Consider the following 14,633-nt stretch of genomic DNA (forward strand, 5'->3'; position numbering starts at 1 on the left):
GGCGCGATCTCAGCTCACTGCATCCTCCACCTCCTGGACTCAAGCGATTCTCCTGCCTCAGCCTCCTGAGTAGCTGGGACTACAGGTGCGTGCCACCATGTCTGGCTATTTTTTTGTATTTTTAGTAGAGATGGGGTTTCACCATGTTGGCCAGGGTGGTCTTGAACTCTTGACCTCAGGTAATCCGCCTGCCTTGGCCTCCCAAAGTGCTGGAATTACAGGCGTGAGTCACCGTGCCTGGCCAGTGTTGCCAACCTCTATTGAGGAGCTTTGGTAAAGATAAAAAAGATAAGAAGAAAGACTTAATTCAGGAGCTTTGGTAGCTGCTCCCATGCCATCCTGTGTTTTGAGGCATAAAGTGCTGGTTGTTGAGTTATTAAAAGGTTAGTGTGCTTAGATTTAAAGGCTAGTTCCTTATTTCAGGAAGGGTCCTTCGGGGAAGGACTGAGTTTAACACATTTCCTACCCAGTTTACAAAGGACCTACTGAAGCACTAAACACAGTGCACAGGAATTATGTTCCACTGCAGACAGATTTCTGACTCATAAAACAGCCTGAAAACGTCCCTACAGAAGAAATAAATCTTATGGTTCTCCCCGGAAGTGGCCAAAGCTTGGAGGAAGAATAGGACTTGGCTCAGAAACATTTATTATAGGAGCATAGAATAAGAAAATGTGATTTTATGTAGCTTTTGCCTGTGGGGCATTGAACTTCTGAAGAGGCAGCTTTAAGAATACTTGAGTGCTTCCAGTGTATTCTTCCTAAGTTTAATTTTTGTTTAAGTAACCAGCAAGACATCTTTTCTTTAGGATGTGAAAGGGTTCAGGTGTGGTCTTATTTCCTTTTCTTTGAGATGGAGTCTTGCTCTGTCGCCCAGTCTGGGGTGCAGTGGCGCCATCTTGGCTCATTGCAAGCTCTGCCTCCCGGGTTCATGCCATTCTCCTGCTTCAGCCTCCTGAGTAGCTGGGACTACAGGCATATGCCACCATGCCCGGCTAATTTTTTTGTATTTTGAGTAGAGACGGGGTTTCATGTGGTCTTATTTTCTAATGGAGAGAGTGGATTTTGATTGAGTTAGCTTTACTAATAATACCCAGTGCCTGTGTCAATGAAAAGTAAGCAAATTAATGAATAATACAAGCTGATGATGCTCTTACCAAGACTGAAATTTTGAGCATTTTGGTATATCAATGTATAAGGGCCATTTGAAAAGAATTTCTATTAGCCAGGCATGGTGGCGGGTCCCTGTAATCCCAGCTACTCGGGAGGCTGAGGCAGGAGAATCACTTGAACCTGGGAGATGGAGGTTACAGTGAGTCGAGATTGCACCACTGCACTCCAGCCTGGGTGACAGAACGAGACTTCGAGACTTCGTCTCTAATAAATAAATATATAAATAGAGAATTTATCTAATATTCACTTGAACTCTTTGACCAGCTTTAATTCCTTTTAGCTTAATCCTATTCTTGGTGAAATGTTGATTTGGTTCAAACAGGTGAATCTGACCAAGAAATATGGTGATCAGAATGGTTGAACACACACTGTAACAACGGGTAATTGGGCATTAATTTCCTGAAGACCTTTGGGAAACCTTTGACAAGAAAACATGGTTCAGGAGACCAGATGATTTCCTTTCTGATAACATGAGAGAGATGTTGATGTCATTCTAATAATGAGATGGAGATGTTTAGCCTTTAACCTGTGAAGATGGCAATTGTGAGTGGATTGGGACGTAGGGGTGGAACATGGTTCATATACAACTGAACCAAGGGCAGCTACAGTCCATCAGAGGAAAGGTAATTTAGGGAAAAGAAAAAGTACCTAAGATTAATTGCAGTCGGACGGAGACTGCTTTTAAAGTACTTTGAAGTACAAAGACCTCGTGTAGTCCATGCTCCAACCAAATGTTACTCATTGAAGGCCAAGGAGCAATGTGTTGGGTAGGGACTTAAAACAAGCTTGGCGCTTTGAACACTGTTCCTGAGAGCATCAACGGAAGCTATCGAGGGGGACAGGAGATGACCCATGTGACCAAGATGCAGTGTTGAGACCCATGGGTAGTTTGATTGAAAAGCCTTTTAATCTCAGTGTGAAGGAGTTGCTTATAAGTGACAGAAATGTAACCTCTGACAGGGATGTGCTGATGAAAAATTGATACCAGTGTCACTTTCTTGGCATGGGGGAGACCAAACCAAGACAGTCGGAGGCTCCATCTATGTGGGTCATTGGCCACTGAGGAGGAACGGGAATCAGGAGGCTAGTCTGGTTGGTGATAGAATCCACCGACTGTGCTGCGTGAATGAAGGGGAGAGATTTGTGTGAATTATGAATAGCCATGCAGGTGAGGGAGGAGTGAGGTTCTGTGAGAAAGGGAGGCAGGCCAGGTCGTGGATCAGGGAGGACCCACAGGGACATTTAATCTGAGCAGGGGTCCAATTGCAAAAGGAAAAAGTGTAGATATCAAAAAAGGTGATGGAAGAAAGTTCTTGTTCCTCTGGTAACTATTCTTCTCGCTAAGCCAGTTGAGGGGGTTCATAGAAGGACATTGAGCTTTGCGGGACAATAATAGTCCCTGAAAGAGAAACTTTCATTTCCAGCATCAGCCACGATCAAAGATGGAAGGGTGGGCCTTATCTGGGCCTGTGTCCTCTGAAGACCTGCTGAAACTGTATATAAGGGAAGAGGACTCAGCACTGATTTCATTTCTGGCAGTGTGTGGGAATACCACTGTGTCAATTATAGACATTTATTTCATGGAATTTGAAGCGTTAGCCTACCTTCATATTAAAACATTAGCCAAAGTGTAATAAAATCAATGTTTCTCTCCTTGTCTTAAATGAACATAAAAGATGTCAAAAGTGGAGACTGCTGATAAGATGAAAGTTAAAAGAATTTTTGGAATAAAAGAAAAATGGCCGGGCGCAGTGGCTCACACCTGCAATCCCAGCACTTTGGGAGGCCGAGGAAGGTGGATCACAAGGTCAGAAGATTGAGACCATCCTGGCCAACATGGTGAAACCCCATCTCTACTAAAATACAAAAAAATTAGCCAGGTGTGGTGGCACATACCTGTAGTCCCCGCTACTCAGGAGGCTGAGGCAGGGGAATCGCTTGAACCCAGGAGGTGGAGGTTGCAGTGAGCTGAGATTGCGTCACTGCACTCCAGCCTGGCGACAGACCAAGACTCCATCTCAAAAAAAAAAAAAAAAAAAGAAAGAAAAAAGAAAAATGTTTTTAAGTTTTGTTTTTAAGCTCCACTTGCTACAACAGATATTTTGTCTTTATAAAAGGGGCAGCCCACCCAAATATTAGAGTTTTCCATATAGTGACTGAAAAATGAGCATACTAGTATTAGGGCTTTTGTGCCACAAAACTACCCAAAGAACTGTTTTCAAGGAAGGGAAGGATGCAGCTAAATTCTTCGGGAGTGCTGGAGAGTTCTCAGCTACTTAAATCGCATTAGGAGCAGATGTTATAAAAGAGAGGCTTGCTGCCATTGGCGCTCAGCGCTTTCATTTTTTAATACTTATCCTTAAGCCAAATATCTTTCTCAGGACTTTCTTCATTTCCAAATTCAGATGAATAAAGAGGGTATCAGATTTGCTCCTCTGTTACCGAGCAGACAGAAGGTATTTGGAGAATTGCTGTGAAGCTACAGTATGTCGGCTGCCTTCTGTGCTAGAAGGCCCTGCCAAATCCCCAAAGATGAAACACCAGCCTCTTGAGCTGGCAATATTGTTACTCCTTTGTCTTTAAATCAGAAGGGCATTCAGAGGGAGAAGATCTTTAACTATACCCAGTGTGCATTTTCTTTTTTTTTTTTTTTTTGAATTGGGGTCTATTGCCTAGGCTGGGGTGCAGAGGTGTGATCACGGCTCACTGCAGCCTCCAACTCCTGGGCTCAAGTGATCCTCCTGCCTCAGTCCCCTGAGTAGGTATGATTACAGGTATGTGCCAGCACATCTGACTGTTTTTAAAATTTTTTTTATAGAGATGGGATCTTGCTGTGTTGCCCAAGCTGGCCTCAAACTCCTGGCTTCAAGTGATCCTCATGCCTCAGCCTCCCAAAGTTCTGGTACGCAGGCATGAGCCACTGTACCTGGCCCTAGTGTGCATTTTCATCTGGCCACTTTTGCCAGATCCTGCCCTTTTGGTAAAATACTAAATGAAATATGAAGATCTCTCTTTTGCAATGGGAGGAACCAGGGCATCTGGGTCAAATCCCCAGGAGTCTCATCAGTCAGAGCCTTGAGCAAGAATGCCCGGGAGAGAAAACATCCCTACATGCTATTTAATGGTGTTTGTCATGTTAAATAAGTAAGCAAGAGGCCATTAGCCTGAAGCTGTCTCCATACTTCCAGTTCTTACATAGCAAACTACAACCTAACTTAGTACGTAAACCAACCAAAATCCAAATTAGGACTATATGTTTTTTGTAACAAATAGCTGGGTTTCAGCCAGTCACAGGCAGGCGGCTGATCAGACCATGCCCAAATAAGGCAGACGCCCAGCTGTAGCTGTTTAGATGATTTCTCTACCTTGCTTCCATGTTCAGCCTCTAAAGACTTGCTGCTCACACTGCTTGGCAGCGCTCTCTGAGCCTCTCCTGGTTCTCAGTGCTGCCCAGTTCCTGGATCATTCTTAAATAAACTTGGTTAAATTTATTTTGTCTAATGTTTGTCTTTAAACAGTAGCACTCTGGTCCTCAACCAAGAGTTGTCCACTTTGGGGGGTGTGTAGAACCTCCAGATCTCACTGTTCTTGGGGCCAGCACTCCTAGTGGTGCAAAATGTGTACCTTCTTCCAGGAGATCAGATCTGAGCAGAAGATTGTGATTAAAATGGAGCCTAGAAATGTCTGTGGACCCATTACAGGTTGAGTGTTCCTGTTCTGAAATGCCCCCAAATCCAGAACTTTTTGAGTTCTGACATGATGCTTAAAGGAAATACTCACTGGAGAACTTAGGATTTCAGGTTTTCAGATTAGGGATGTTCAGCTGGTATGTATTCTGCAGATATTCCAAAATCTGAAAAAAAAAAAATCCAAAATCTGAAACACTTCTGGTCCCAAGCATCTAGAGAAGGGGCTACTCAACCTGTATAATTCCTCCCTAGTCATCTTGATCCTACCTCGATGCCAGTGCTAGGGAAGGCTGTTCACTTTGAGATCAGGATTGGGAAGGCACCTGGCACATGGCCATGTAGTAGAGTCCTTATAAATTTCAGTTCATCTTCCTTTTCTTCCCATTCTTCCTTTCAGCAGAGCATGGTGAAACTCATGGGCTCGGTGGGCAGAGCTGAGTTTGAATCCCATTGAAGAGTTACATAGTTTCTCTGAGCCTCAGTTTCCTTAGTGGTGATGGTGATTCCACCTTGAAGGATGGAGGCAAGGATTGCATACATGGTGTTAGCCTGTAGCTCGTGGTAGATTCTCAGTGGGTAATGGTGTCTCCTCTGCTTCTTCCTTACCTTGAAAACCTTATGTATCTGTTTCTTTTTTTTTTTTTTTTTTTTTTTGAGACGGAGTCTTGCTCTGTCACCCAGGCTGAGTGCAGTGGCGCAGTCTCGGCTCACTGCAAGCTCCGTCTCCCGGGTTCACGCCATTCTCCTGCCCCAGCCTCCCAAGTAGCTGGGACTACAGGCGCCCACCACCACGTCCAGCTAATTTTTTATATTTTTAGTAGAGACGGAGTTTCACCGTGTTAGCCAGGATGGTCTCGATCTCCTGACTTTGTGATCCGCCTGCCTCAGCCTCCCAAAGTGCTGGGATTACAGGTGTGAGCCACTGCGCCCGACCTTATGTATCTGTTTCTGGACTAGCTTCTGAGGGGCTGATCAATGCAGTTCACTAATCAGACATCCCAGTTTAAATAAGAAATGGCATTGAGTACAGGTAATATCTATCAGTTTAGACACATCAGGCTTAATAGTAGAAGTTAGGACTTTTTTTTTTCATATACAGTTAGCTCTGCTATAACATATGTGCTACTAAAAGTCAGCACGTGATGCAAAATTATGCAGTTAAAAACCTTAGGGGCTAGGCACGTTGGTTTGTGATACCAGCACTCTGAGAGGCTGAAGTGGGAGGATTATTTGAGCCCAAGAGTTCAAGACCAACCTGGGCAAAGCAAGACCCCGTCTCTACAAAATAAAAAGATTAGCTGGGCCTCGTGGCATGCACTTGTTTTCCTAGCTACTTGGGAAGCTGAGGCAGGGGTATCACTTGAACCCAAGAATCAGAGGCTATAGTGAGCTATGATCACATCACCACCCTCCAGCTTGGGCAACAGAGCAAGACTCTGTCTTTAAAAAAATTAAAAGAAAAATATTTTAAAAGGATAAAAACCACAGGGCTCGTGGGGAAAAATGAGTAGGAACGTAATACTAAAAATATTTGTCAATGACACATTAAAAAGGAACCTAATAATGATAGCAGTTTTACACATGTTAAATGATTACGAAATAGATAACACTACAGTAAATATGGCATTTTCTCTTGAGAAGACCTGAAGTTTGCTTGTGGAAGCAGGTGTCAGAAGTTGGAGCTTGTGAGTATTACTGTGAACTGGTGCATGGAGGGCTATCTGAAATCAGATGGGAGTTGTAACTCCAGATGTTGACGGTGTAGCCTATTAATACATTGTAAACTGAGGAGGCTGCTAGATGCCTGTGGCTTTTGTGTATTCTTGTGTAACTAGGTTTAGCTGGGGGAAGTTTTCTGTGTTCATCTAGTGTTTCTCACAGACAGAATCATGCATAAGCAAACAGAATTCCCATCATGCTCACATCGTCCACTTCTATATCAATAGCATTGGAACAAATTTGCATTTTCAAAGCAAGCATTACAGCAGAACTGACTGTAGTAGCTTCCCAGAAAAGGTCAACTTCTCCTAGACAGTACCCAAAAGTAGAAGTAAATAAATTCAGTGTAAAACATAAAGGCCCACAGCACCATTAATATCCTTGAGAAAGTGGTAAGCATTATATAAATACGTTTTTGCATCCTTTATATATAGGTTACTATATTCTGGGTAAGTAGAGTTATTGTCAGACTGCATGCAAATAACAGGAGTGTGGGGATAAGTGGTCCTTGGCTGTATTTTGTACTGATCGGGCTTGTGTATTATCTCTGAATCACCTGCTACCTTGGCATTCTTTCAGTAGTGCAGATAAGTCACCCGCAGCACCTTGATCTTATATTAGCTTACAGACAGATTTGACTTCATAGGTAGAGCAGTGTAAAATAACAATATGTTGTGTTTCTGTATTCACCCAGATCTCGTTTAAGATACTCTGTAAATGAATCTTATGTTACAAAAATAAATGTGAGCATGAATATATATGATGCTTGGAGAAGAGGGGTAGTCATAGAACCTGTGACTTTAAGCCGGGTGCGGTGGCTCACTCCTGTAATCCCAGCACTTTGGGAGGCCAAGGTGGGCGGATCGCTTGAGCTCAGGGGTTCCAGACCAGCCTGGGCAACATGGTGAAACCTGTCTCTACCAAAAATTAAAAAACAAAAATAACTGGACATGGTAATGTGTGCCTGTAGTCCCAGCTACTCGGGAGGTTGAGGTGGGAGGATTGCTTGAGCCTGGGAGGTGGAGGCTGCAGTGAGCTGAGATTGCGTCACTGCACTCCAGCCTGGGCAACAGAGTGAGACCCTGTCTCGTTAAAAAATAATAATAATAAAGAATCTGTGACTTTAATAGGCTGGGTAGACGAAAAAGGCTGGAGGGCCTATAGATGATCTTTTAGAGGGGTCTGTGAAACCCAGAAATTGCAATACAAATTTTTGTCATAAGTGCATTTTGAAGGGAAAGGGTCCTCAGCTTTCATCATGTTCCTAAAGGGACCTTTGTGAAATGGTGGAGAAATGCTGAACTTTTTAAAAAAAATCCATGGAATATATATTCCTATCGGTCATTTAGGGAAATTTAGAGTGATCTATAGTGGATCCTGGTCCATTGATTCTATACAGGGGACCTATTATAGTTTCTTCAAGAAGCATTCCTGGCTGGCACCCTCAGGCCACAGCAGGAAGCAGCTTCGCCATTGGGTCGGCCTCGTATGTCATCTTTGATGCTTCCTGTAAATTAGCCACGTCAGTGGTGAAGGTCTTCCTTTCTAACAGGGGCATATGCCTTTCCACTGCGTGTCTCATGCTACCCTTGACTTTATTTTTCAGATGGGAACAGCGAGAGTTGCCCAACGGGCGTGTCTATTATGTTGACCACAATACCAAGACCACCACCTGGGAGCGGCCCCTTCCTCCAGGGTAAGTCATCAACTGAGAAGACCTGAGACTCTGGAACTGACACCATGAGTCACCCAATGGCTTCTTGAAACGGTCCCTTTCTGCAGAGGTAGCATAGCACAGTGACGTTTATTCCAGGTCACTTGATTGCTTTTCCTATCCACTTACCTTAATATTGCTCCCATGTCTTAGGACATATTAGAATTATTAGAGGATCTCTGGGAAACAAAAGGCGCATGGGAGGCCAAGACAGAGTGTTGATGCATTTCGCCGTACCCTATGCCCAGCCTGTCCCTAAAGGCACAGTGCTTCTCATTCGGCAGGGCTTTGTGAGAAAGCCGCCAAGTTATCCAAAACCAAAGGATGAGAGAGGCTTCCAAGAGAGGGAAGACTGTCCAAGTTCAAGGAGAAGGGGTTTGGTTCCCTGTCTGCCAGGGACAGAAAGTTCTTTCCAATATGTCTCCTGGTCCCAAGAGCTTTCAAAAGGGAATGTATTCTGCTCCAAGAAAGAATCACCTCCCAGTAAAGTAGCCATGAAGGGCTCCTGTATAAAATATGCACACTTCCCCTGCCCTGAGTTTGTGGAGGGAAAGGCTGTCGGAAGTGGGGACTCTCAGGAGAGCCCATGTGCCTTGTTTGGTTCAGCTGCCAGGCATGTGCCACACACATCCCACCTCATCTTCTGGTCCCGTAATTCTCCATGGATGGGCTGCTTTTAGCTCCAGGTTTCCAGTAGAATGCTTGAGTTTTCCTTTTTTCCATAGCTCCTGGAGGATGAAACTCATAACCTGTCATCATCAGTGCTCTGTTTTCCACTTTTGACTTGAAGTCAAATGAAGTTACCAAAGTTAAACATGGACTTCTCAAATTAGAAAAAAACAAACAAAAAAAACCAGGTTAAGCATTTTATTATGAAAATTATGAAAATGTTCTTCTTATTATGGAAAATTTCAAATAGATATAGAGAGAATAATGTTACAAACCTCCACATACTCAACATTTAGCTTCAAAAATTATCAACTCATGGCGGGTTTTGTTTCATCTGTACAAACTAGTCGGCACACTATGATGGCCTGTGGACAAAATCTGGCCCTCTGACTGTTTTTGTAAATAAGGTTTTATTGGAACACAGCCACACATATTTGTTGACTTATTGTTTTTGGCTGCTTTTGTACTTCATTGGCAGAGTTGAGTAATTGCAGCAGACTCTATGGCTTGCAAGACCTAAAATAATTACTTTGTGTGGCCCTTTATAGAAAAAATTTGCTAACTCCTGATCTATAACCCCCAACCTATCCCCCACACCTTGATCTAGGTAATTTTGAAGCAAATCCCAAACGTCACATCATTTATCCATATTTCAGTATGTATTTCTAAAGCATATTCTTTTATTAAAAATAAAACTCCAATATCATTAACAGTATTTTGTTTATATTATCAAATACCCAGTCAATATTTGACTTTCTATAATTGTGTCACAAATTAAACATTGACTTTAACAGTATGTATTACACACTTGTACTTTGTGTACTTTATAACATGTGCACTTTAAAACAGCAGGAGCTCTGTGTACTGTGGCTTTTTTTTTTTTTAGATGGAGTCTCGCTCTGTTGCCTAGGCTGGAGTGCAGTGGTGCGATCTCCAGCTCACTGCAACCTCCACCTCCTGGGTTCAAGCGATTCTCCTGTCTCAGCCTCCTAAATAGCTGGGATTACAGGCACCCACCAATATGCCCAACTAATTTTTTGTATTTTTAGTAGAGACAGGGTTTCACCATTTTGGCCAGGCTGGTCTTGAACTCCTGACCTCATGATTTGCCTGCCTTGGCCTCCCAAAGTGCTGGGATTACAGGCGTGAGCCACCGCACCCAGCCTACTGTGGCTTCTTTTTAACCTCTGTTGTCTAGGAGGGACGTAGGCCTTGACCCAGTGAGCATTTGCATGGAATTTAAGTAAAGATATTCAGTGGTACCTTCTAAGGATGGCTGGGGACTTGCTCTCCTCCAGGTGCTGAGGTGGGACACTACTAATCAAGCTGTCTTATTTCCAGGGTAGTTTTCATGTTTTCCTGGGAGATGGCTCACCTGTATACCCTGCATAGCTTACTAGTTCTTCCTGAGTTTTAGGTCAAGAACTTTGAGCCTCTAGCTCTCATTTCTGCTCTGTAATCACAGGGGATCCAGAGAGAACAGAATGACTGCTTAATCTTTCATTTCTCATTAATGGCAGAAGTCCTGCCTCCAGGGAAGTGTTAACCATGGTGAAAACAATTTTGAAACTACAGATGGAGCCATGATCTCAACAGACCTAGTCCCTGGGGAGCAAAATTGAACCAACGATTCACTTAATCATGGCCATCCCTGCATAGGAAACCCACAGGAAACTTGTATGAGAATGGGTCCTTTTATCCAGGAGCAATAAGAATTGGACCTAGCAGCTCAGGGTGAATGCATCCATTTGCTCATCAGTCACTCTTAAGCAATGTTCAGACCAGAGGTAAGCAAAGAGTGATCACTGTGAAACAGGAGGACTGAGGAGGCCTCACAGAGGGAAGCGGCTCCAACTCTTGCAGGAAGATGATCCAGGCTGGGGGGACAGTGAAGGTGGCTGCCTGCACATGGGAATGGAAAGGATGTGTTTGGGGAAGGATGCATGGGGCGGTTATGCTGGAGTGGAAGGGTTGTATGAAGTAAAGATGCTCCGAGTGTGCCCGGTGGGACTCTCAGGTTTGGGGGAGATGCCCACTGGAGCCAAAGAGGGTGGAAGGGCTGACTGGGCTTCCAGTCACTGTTCTGTGCAAGATTTCAACTGAAGTAAAAGAGTGCAGTCATGCTTCCTAGAAGTGGAAATTCACCACAGCAGAGCACTTCTAGTTAAACATGTGGCTTGAACATGTGTTTATTTCTGTTCTTCCTGAAAACCCACTAAAATAGTAATAAAGGTATTAAAAAGGCATAAACCTTCAACAATAAAGAGATGGAAGAGGAGAAACAGCATATGGGAGATGTTAATCAAAGTTTAGTTTCTGATAGATAAATGGCAGAGCCGAGAGAACCGAAACTACACCTGCAGGATGAGGAATCCACCAGGAAGCCTGCTGATTTGCACCATGGGGCTCTGGAAAACCTCAGTGATTAGAGGCACCAAGGATGGGTGTGGAATGAGATTAAAACCTTGGCTGGGCTTGGTGGCTCACGCCTGTAATCCCAGCACTTTGGGAGGCTGAGGCGGGTGGATCATGAAGTCAGGAGATTGAGACCATCCTGGCTAACACGGTGAAAACCCATCTCTACTAAAAATACAAAAAATTAGCCAGGCATGGTGGCATACACCTGTAGTCCCAGCTGCTTGGGAGGCTGAGGCAGAAGAATTGTTTGAACCCGAGCGGCGGAGGTTACAGTGAGCTGAGATCGCGCCACTGCACCACTCTAGCCTGGACGACAGAGCGAGACTCTGTCTCAAAAAAAAAAAAAAAAACGAAAAACAAAACCTCATTGGTTTTAGATCAGTTGGAAGATGAGTTGGAAGTTTGTGCAGGGAGTTAGATTCACACACACACACACACACACACACACACACACACACACACACACACACACACACACAGCCTCATGACTGCCTCTGACATTGAGAAGCTGCAGACAGAGTGGGAGGACCAGGTCTGGGGACACAAACTATAGCTGAAGGCCAGGATGAACTCAGAAACAAGAGATTAAATGCAGATGCTATCTCCATTCCCCAGGCTGAAAATTGGAGGGTAGTTTTGTTTGTTTGTTTGTTTGTTTTTGCTGGGGAAAGTGATAGTCTAAGAGAAAGAAACATAGATTGTGATATTTGGGAACCTTCTAGTGAAATAGCTGAGACTCTTCCTGGTCACTCTACAGTCTGCAGCCCTCATCTGAGGATACAGAACTTAGTCAGAGTTTTAGTGGCTCACTGTTAAATGTGAATGAACACAGCTGGGCACGGTGGCTCACACCTGTAATAGTAGAACTTCCAGAGGCCAAGGCAGGAGGATCTGGAAGTAGAACTTCCAGAGGCCAAGGCGGGAGGATCACTCGAGTCCAGGAGTTCGAGACTAGTCTGGGCAACATATGGAGAACCAGTCTCTACAAAAAAAAAATATATAATATATATATATTTTTTGAGACAGAATTTTTGCTCTCGTTGCCCAGGCTGGAGTGCAGTGGCGCAATCTCGGCTCACTGCAACCTTCACCTCCCAGGTTCAAGCGATTCTCCTTCCTCAGCCTCCTAAGTAGTTGGGGTTACAGGCACATGCCACCATGCCCAGCTAATTTTTGTAATTTTTTTTTTTTTTTTTAAGTAGAGATGGGGTTTCACCATGTTGGCCAGGCTGGTCTTGAAGTCCTGACATCAGGCGAGCCACCTGCCTCGGCCTCCCAAAGTGCTGGGATTACAGGCATGAGCCACCACGCCCGGCCAAAAAAAAATTTGTTTTAAATTAGCTGAGTGTGGTGGTGCGTGCCTGTGTTCCCAGCTACTTGGGAGGCTGAGGTGGGAGAATCACTTGGGCATGGAAGGTTGAGGCCGCAGTGAGCCGTGACTGTGCCACTGCACTCCAGCCTGGGTGAGAGGGCAAGACCCTGTCTCAAAAAATGATAATAATAAATAAAAATAAATGTGAACAAACAGCCAAAGATTAGCAGACAGAAAAAAGAGACTTGGTGAAAACAATATAGGAAGCTGAAAAACAACTTTGGAAAGGAAAACCAAATTATAATTGATATCCTCAAAGATTTGAGAGAAAATAATGGCATCTGTGCAACAAGAACAGGAGGCCATGAAATGGACCAGGCAGAAAACAAGAGCTTTTAGAAATTAATATATATGACAGCAGAAATGAAAAATTCAGTAGAATGGTTGATAGATAAATTTGGGCCAGGCACGGTGGCTCACGCCTGTAATCCCAGCACTTTGGGAGGGTGAGGCAGGTGGATCACCTGAGGTCAGAAGTTCGAGACCAGCCTGGCCAACATGGTGAAACCCTGTCTCTACTAAAAATATAAAAAATTAGCTGGGCGTGGTGGTGCATGCCTGTAATCCCAGCTACTCACAAGGCTGAGGCAGGAGAATCATTTGAACCTGGGAGGCGGAGGTTGCAGTGAGCCGAGATCACACCATTGCACTCCAGCCTGGGCGACAGAGCGAGACTGTGTCTCAGAAAAAAAAAAAAAAGAAAGTGATAAATTTGGAGATAAGAAGATGAGAAGATGTGACCAAGGCATTCAATATCTGAAGAATAGTTCTTTAGCAAGAACTTGTGGAATAGCAGGAAAGAACAGAGAAACAGGCAATAGGAAATAATGAGAAAAGAAAATTGCCAGAACTCAAGTATCCAGATTCAAACAGCTCACCACATGCCTAGCCCAGAGGATAAAAACACACTCACCCCGAGGCTCATCTGATTGAATTTCCGAGTGCCAAGAGACAACCTCAGAAACTTCCAGAGGGAAAAAACAGAGTACCTAGAAAGAGTCAGGAACCAAGAGTGCCATCCTTCTTCTCAACAGCTGCAGAGCAGGACCTTCGCAATTCCGATGGAAAATGATTTCCTGCCGGGCACAGTGGCTCAAACGTCTAATCCCAGCACTTTGGGAGGCCAAGGCAGGAGGATCGTTTGAGTCCAGGAGTTCAAGACCAGCCTGGGCAACACAGTGAGACAAACAAAAAACTGGCCCAGCATGGTAGTGCATGCCTGTAGTCCTAGCTACTTGGGAGGCTGAGGTGGGAGGATCACTTGAGCTGGGAGGTTGAGGCTGCAGTGAGCCATGATCATGCCACTGCACTCCAGCCTGGGCAACAGAGCAAGACCCTGTCTCAAACAAACAAAAAAAATGATTTCCTGTCTAGAAATCAACTTTGAGTTATTTTAACATTTGAATGTGAGAGTAGAAATAAAGGCATCTTCAGACATTCTGGGCTTCAAAAAATTAACCTTGGTACATCCTGTCTCGGAAGCTACTCCATGATTTATCCCACCAAATCCCACCAGGATGCCAAGAAAGAAGAATGAATGGGATGCAAGACACAGGGAACTTAACCCTGAGGCCGTGGAATCTCCCAGGAGGAGGAGAAGGGAAGGCAAGTCAGGTCAAGGACACAGAGCAGGTGTGAGGTGGACACACAACTGTCCACGTCAGATGAGGGAGAGATGTGGCCGAGAGAGGAAGGCCACTGCCAGGCCACCTGTCCCGTCTGAGAATCTGGGGATGCATCAGTGATAGGTTCTTGAAAACCACACAGAAGGCAACAAGGAAGTTCTTACCTCTAGAAAAAAGAAAAAAGTTGTTACAAGTAAGGAAATGTACTTACAGTATTCTACATCATCATAATCCAAACCCTGAATATTGATTTA

The 14,633-nt window shown here is 44.2% G+C and overlaps 1 protein-coding gene across 4 annotated transcripts in view; it reads left to right on the forward strand.

The window, feature by feature from the left end:
• Positions 1–14,633, forward strand: part of WWP2 (WW domain containing E3 ubiquitin protein ligase 2) — a 178,285-nt gene that overhangs the window by 137,135 nt on the left and 26,517 nt on the right. For 3 of the 4 annotated variants that reach the window (XM_063717117.1, XM_063717118.1, NM_001132777.1), the window contains 1 exon segment: positions 8,188–8,277. In XM_063717117.1, the coding sequence (XP_063573187.1) occupies positions 8,188–8,277 (90 nt within the window). 4 annotated transcript variants of the gene reach the window in all.

Source organism: Pongo abelii, chromosome 18 (genome assembly GCF_028885655.2).
Source record: "Pongo abelii isolate AG06213 chromosome 18, NHGRI_mPonAbe1-v2.0_pri, whole genome shotgun sequence".
NCBI classification, from domain to species: domain Eukaryota; kingdom Metazoa; phylum Chordata; class Mammalia; order Primates; family Hominidae; genus Pongo; species Pongo abelii.